Here is a 6,202-nt window from a genome sequence, read left to right as displayed (position 1 = left end):
GCATGCTTCCTCGGGGGAAACTGAGGCATGCAGGCTCCCTTTTCCTGTTGGGTTGTACTGTGGGTAAGAGCCTGGGTTGTCCAACTAAGCATTGTGCTCCAGCTAGTAAGAAATACGGCCCCATAGGCAGTGTAGTGGTGGGGTTTTTTTTCTACGGTGTCCGTGCAGAAGCACTACGGACATGCCAGATGCTTCACTTGGTCGTGTAGCAGCTCCGTTGACTTCAACTGGAATGTCTGATCAATAATTTCAAGCATCCGCTTGAGGATTGCAATAAAATTGCTGCTTCTAGAGAAGCAGTCTCGTGGTGATAAGCGTGAATACGGGGCTCTGCAGCGGAGCGGAGTGAGTAGGAGGGCAGACGGGGCAGTCAACCCGCCAGCCTTTGCTGGCCCACTCTGCTGGTCTTTCTGTTGCCGCTCGTTTTCGGTAGCTGGCTTGGAGCAGCGAATCTGCCCGTGCTGAGGCTGAGCAGCCACATGTCCTTGGCCGGGAAGAGCCGCCGCTCTTGTGAGAGCGGGAACTCACTGGGCACGCTAGAAGCGACAGGACTCTGGTGTCCGAAAAGTAAATGGACTTCTCCAGGCCTTGTGTGCTAGTTTCCTTCTTGTGATCTTTGCGATGGACGTGGGCTTGTCAGTTGTGATAGGTGTAGCTGAATCTTGGCTTTGGAAGTCTAATTTTATTTTCTTTTCCCCCTCGTCTAGCCAGCGTTCCCTGTGCTGCTGCTGTTGAGAAGACCTGCCGTCCCCGGCAGCCCCGTGTGAGGCGCACCTCCTCGCTAGACACCATCGTGGGCTCCTACCTGTTGGGACAGTGGCCGAGGGACGCTGAAGGAGCTCCCACTTTGTGCATGAATGACAAAGCGACCCAGGTATAAACACCTGCAGACTGCCCTCGAAGCCTCTGGGCCAGGAGAGGGTTGCAGAACTGAAACGAGCTGTGTAAACTGGGGGTGAATAGGGAAGGCGTTCCATTTCCATTTGTGCAGCTGCAGCTTTCTAGGAAGGCTTTTTTTTTTTTTTTTTCCCCCCCCCTTTTGCTTCTCAGCTTCAATTGATTCCACTTTGGTGCAGAGTTAGAATTTCCTTGGCCTTGTTTGGAGGCAGATGGCCTCTGGCTTTCTGCTCCAGTACTGGCTCAATGCTACTTTTTTCCTGGCTTGCAGTTCTGGGCCAAGTCCTTATATAAGGCCGGCGGGCTGCGTGCCACACGCTGCAAAAAGTCAAGGGTGCTCCCGCAGCAGGGCTCGCTAGTGGGGACGGCGCAGCTCTTTGCTGTAGAATGGAAAAGCTCCAGACCTCGAGGAACTCTTAGCAACCTGTAAATATTACTGTATGGCAGCAAACAGTGCTTGCCTATCTGCAGAGGTGAAAGAATTTAGAAGGATAAGAGCATCCGTTTGCTTAACAAGCCGTTTATTTAGCACATTCATTCTCTGTTAACTCGCTGTTTGATCTTTGCTATTCAACAATTTATTACTGGGCTGTTTGCAGGAAATTCTCAATTGGATTCCAACTTCCATTGTCCTTTTCCAAAGTATTCTAGCTTGCTTTTGTTTCAGTTCTAGTGCCCAAGAGCGCTGCTGAGGGCAGAGGGCATGCTGGAAAGGAAGGGAAAGAATTTTTCTGACTTTATTTTTGGGTCAGGGAAGCACACTCTTCCTTTCTGTCTTCATCAGCAATGGAACGCTTAACCCCAGTGTTTTGGGGCTAATTAGTTTTTCTTGCGTGTGGCCCTTTTGGGGAAAGGGTTGGAGAAGAAGGGCACCGCCTTCTTCCCGGAATGGAAGATATCACCGCGTTAATTCAGACTGCGCTGAGTGCGGAGCTGATCGTTCCTCTCCGCAGTGAATAGGCCAGGTGTGCCGCAGTCTTTCATCAGGTATCTGCGAGTGTCTTCCAAATGCTAATTTTGCCTTGCAACATGCTTGTGAAACGAGCGGTGATCTCCACACACCAACCTCTCTTCGTGTCAGATGACCTATCTGCTGGAAGCCGGGAATAGAGTCCTCGGGTCTAGACTGCCCTGTGGATTAACAAAGTGTTCCTCATCGTAACCTCCATGGCTTTGCCACTCCTTCCGTGTTTTCAGGCTTAATAGTTATCAAACTTGGGACTTTCTCTGCTCGCCGGTACGTGTTTACTTCCCTCCTTATTCAGCTACTGATCAGCTGTTTTGCAGAGCTCTGTAGATTTGCTATCGTAAGGTGGTTAAGTGAGAGATACAACTGCAGGTGCTCAGTGTGGGGGTGAGGATGGCAGCACTGTACATGATTGGAGTTGTGGCTTTATCTTGCTGTGCAAAGCATTTTTTTTCCTCTCCTTTTTCTGAGGAAGCGGTTTTGCCACAGTTAGTACAAAAGGTTCTGTAATTTCCTTCTGCCTTGACAGTCTGCCTGCGAGAGGTGGGACGCGTATCTACTTTTCACTTTCAGGCCTTCCTATTGCAAACAGCATCTTTTCTTCCTTTTTAGGCCCTGGGGTGGTTTTTTTGTGAGCACTGGTGCAGTTCTCAGTGCTCTGGGTATGACGGCAACGGGCTGCAGTAAGGGACTCCTCAAACGGGACTCAGGAGGCTTCCAGTGACTCAAAGAGACTTTCCATCATGTCCCACTTTGCGGGACTGTTCTTAGCAGCTGGAGTTCAGCTTCCCACAGACCTGCCTCTTGGAGTAATGTGGGACAGGGCTGTGGTCTTCTCTCTTAGACCTTTGCCTCTTCTCCTTAGCGTTCTTACGTGCGTGATCTACTGGGATATAAAATGACACAACATTTTGGGATAACGGCCAAACGATGATCTTTGAGTTGTTTAGGAGAGAATATTTGAGGTAGGAAATGAGATCAGAAGTGCCATGTGCTGAAGCTGCAAGGTTGGTCTCTGCCGTGGGATTTCCCATCACCTTGGCCTGTTCCCGGGCTCCGTCTGGCACGGTTTGGGGGTCGCATGGGGATGGCTGCGACCAACGGCTCTGGGCTGGGCAGGACCTCAGAGCAATGGTTCAGGCTGAACGGATTTCTTCTCAAACCAAACTGAACGCTGTAAATCGAATAGAACTTCTGCGTTATGATGTCTGCTGCTTACAGGCATTGCAAAATGGAGACCCAGACAACAAATGATTTGAGCTGTAGGGAACGCAGCGTGCTCTGCTTACAGTGGTGTGTGTAAGGCGCGGGGGGGGTTGTTCAGAGCCTGTTAAGTCAGGAGAGGGTTAGATTTCTGCCTAGAAATCACCTGTATCCCTTTACAGGAGGGAAACCTGGTACATCTCTAGGTAACTTGCCTTGTTCCTTTGGTTTAAATAGATTTTAAAACCTGTTTTGAGAGAAGAGGCTTCTGTCATCCCTGTGACTCAACAGGGTTGTTTAAAACAGCTGCTGTTCTTGCAGTAGCCTCTGGGGAGATCAGTTAAGCTGCTTGGAGAGGAACTGTTCTCAGGCCCTTGCACCTTCTGGCAGGCTGTCGCTGAGGATGGAGGAGGGAAGTATCATCCAAAGCCTCCCACAGAAATGGCAGGCAGCAGTGACACGGGGTGAGCCTTTTGAGAGGCACTGAAAACGATGTTGGGAAAAAATGATGGCTGGTCTTGAAAATGATGTGCCTTTGGGACCGTTCCGATCCCGGAGTCTCCACCGAGAGGGCTGAGTTCAGTGGAAGGAAGTTCACACCCTTTGCTGATCAGATTAACAGCCCTTTCTGATTTCCATTGATATTCAAAATGTGGCTGTTGCTTGGAAAACAGCTGTGTAATGTGGTGCTGAGGCTGTTTTTCTACATGAAGAGAGTCAGCTGAGAACTGCCGGCCCTGCAGATGGAGGGACGTGAGCTGGAGAGGCAGCTGGGTTCTTCCAGCGCTCCGGCGGCAGCAGCAGCAGTCAATCTGCTGGCCAAACTCTGGTTTGGTAACGCTGTTGAACTCCGATACGGCAGCCTGAGGTCTCAGGAGCAAGTTGTGTGTTCTCACAGTTGGGTGAGGCTTTTCCTCTCGGTAATGCTTCTTCGTACAATGAGTGCCTGAAACCCTACGTCACCGTTCATCAGACAGGAGCCTGTGCAGGCGGCGCAGGGGGTGGTTGCGGTTGTTTCTCCGGAGTAATGGCTTGGTGTGCTTTATCTCGCCAGGTACTGGTGGTGATTAAGCCACTGACTTCTGGGCAGGTCTCTCGCCGTGTAGGTCTGTGAGGTCCAGTTTCCCGATAGGCACAAATCTGGCCAAAATGACTTTGTTTTGGCCAATATAAATAGGTGGCTGTCTCTTAATGCACATCACTGAGCGTGGTGTTAATGGGGGGATACAGGAATAGGACTGTGAACGGGCAGTAGTTGATCGCTTATTGTTGGGACTCTACCACCAGTCTCTAAAGCAGTAAATGTTGTGATTATTCTCAGCCGTGTTTCTCATCACTTCAGACTCCAGTGTCCTGGCATGATGCGGAAGTGGGGAAAGCCAGCTCCGGTGCTCACAAGCGTTCTGCTTCTTGGGGTAGCACAGATCACCGCAGAGAGGTAAAATAGACCACTCCCAATGCTTGAGCAAGATCTGTGTCAGCTGCTAATGCATAGGAGGCTTCTGCTTGCATGGGAGGGGAGTGGGAGGACAGGATACTATCGAAGATGAGACTGTAGCCCTTGCTCTCATCCCTAACGCTCTGGTTCAACTAAAGACGGATCTCGTTGGCTTCCTCCAGCAGGCAGCTGTTGTAAAGTAGCTCCACTGAAACGTGGTGCATTTCTTGGTGCGGTGGTGTATGTGGGTTCCAGCGGGGCCCAGTTCCTAATGCTCTGTAGGTAGGAGGTAACCCACATCCACCAGAGGAAAGGCACTGGCCACGTCGCAACGGGGGAGTTTGTGACGAGGCATTGCGAGTACTTCTGGTCCACCCTTTGAGAGGTGGCTGGAGCTGCTGCTTGTGTGATTGAAACCGTCTCTATTTTGGCACTTCCTTGTGGGTTCAGGAGAGGGGGAGGAGAGAGATGAGGCACGATCCTTTTTGGTGGAGGTGTGTTGGCTTGTCTGGTTCTGTAGCTGAAACTTTGTTTGCTAGATTGCCAAACTGAAGCAACAGCTCCAGCGAACAAAGCTAAATGGCAGAAGTGGCAAAGAAAAGGAGAAGAGCTCCCCACTCCAGGGGGACCATGCTGTCCTTGGATCACTGAGGGTACGTTCACATCTGCCCCTGCTCTGCTGTCACCATGTGTCCTAGTGAGGTGGAGAGCAAGCTCCTTTGGGCAGGGGTCCAAGCTCTTCTCAGACTTCTGCTCTCGTGTCTGAGAAGGGAGATTATTTTTTTTTTTGTCTTCCCCCACTTCTTCAATGTGTCCCTGTGCTTTGATCAGCAGTCAGTGAGTTTACATGGCTCTGCTGTCAGTCTTCTCCCGTCAGCCTCCTGGAAGGCTTTGGCTGAGCCCTGGAGAGCTGTGGGAACAGGATGTAACTGCTGAGTTTGTGCAGGTAGAACTCTTAACTTCTTCAATTCTGGATTGTTACAGGACTCTCCTTCAGGCTTCCTCTCTCCATCTCCCGTTTTGAGGCTCAGCCCCTGCTTCCACAGGAGCCTGGAGGGGCTAAACCAGGAACTGGAGGAAGTGTTTGTGAAGGAACAGGGGGACGAAGAGCTTTTGCGGGTAAGTGAAGGTCACAAGATTACCCTGAGACTTCTGCGTGGTCTTGGAAGTCCTTTCTTCTAAAGACACTGCCCATATCTGTTTCTTGGCCATGGGGATGGTCTCTGTCTAGTTTTAGTTTATTGTAGGCATGTAACTGCCTAAGCAGCTGCTGGCTTCCCTCCTGAGAAATTGCTGGTGCTATGAGAAATCAGTCAGTAGTAATCTTGGGAGAGATGATATCTCACTGACAGCTGTAAGACGCTGTCTTAGACTGGTATCCAAACGCTACTTTGTACTGTGCGCCTGTGGGAGAAGTGCGCCCAGGCACTGAAGGGCGTTACAGGATACGGAAGGGCCGGTGCCCTGTTGGTTGCAGGAGGCTGTCTCACTCCCCGAAGCATCTGCATCGAGCACCCTGAGTAGCTGCTGTCTGTAGGTGCAACTGCTGTTAAACCTCTTCACTGGTGACAGGCCTTTCTTGCTCCACTAAAACTTTGCTTCCTCCCTAGATATTGGATGTCCCAGATGGCCACAGGGCTCCGGCGCCTGCCCAGAGAGGCTCCGGAGACACGTCCCTGACTCTGGAGCCCAGCAGT

At 51.0% G+C, this 6,202-nt stretch overlaps 1 protein-coding gene across 1 annotated transcript in view; it reads left to right on the top strand.

Annotated features, from left to right (window-relative positions):
* The first annotated feature begins 479 nt into the window (after positions 1 to 479).
* Positions 480 to 6,202, top strand: part of FAM117A (family with sequence similarity 117, member A) — a 7,129-nt gene continuing 1,406 nt past the window's right edge. Inside the window, 6 exon segments of the mRNA XM_009892219.1 lie at positions 480 to 567; positions 708 to 874; positions 4,410 to 4,505; positions 5,045 to 5,158; positions 5,490 to 5,624; positions 6,116 to 6,200. Of these exon segments, the coding sequence (XP_009890521.1) occupies positions 480 to 567; positions 708 to 874; positions 4,410 to 4,505; positions 5,045 to 5,158; positions 5,490 to 5,624; positions 6,116 to 6,200 (685 nt within the window).

This window comes from Charadrius vociferus, unplaced genomic scaffold, assembly GCF_000708025.1.
Source record: "Charadrius vociferus isolate BGI_N301 unplaced genomic scaffold, ASM70802v2 scaffold509, whole genome shotgun sequence".
NCBI lineage: Eukaryota > Metazoa > Chordata > Aves > Charadriiformes > Charadriidae > Charadrius > Charadrius vociferus.
The sequence above is the reverse complement of the archived record's forward strand: the minus strand, read 5'-3'. Positions and strand labels throughout refer to the sequence as shown.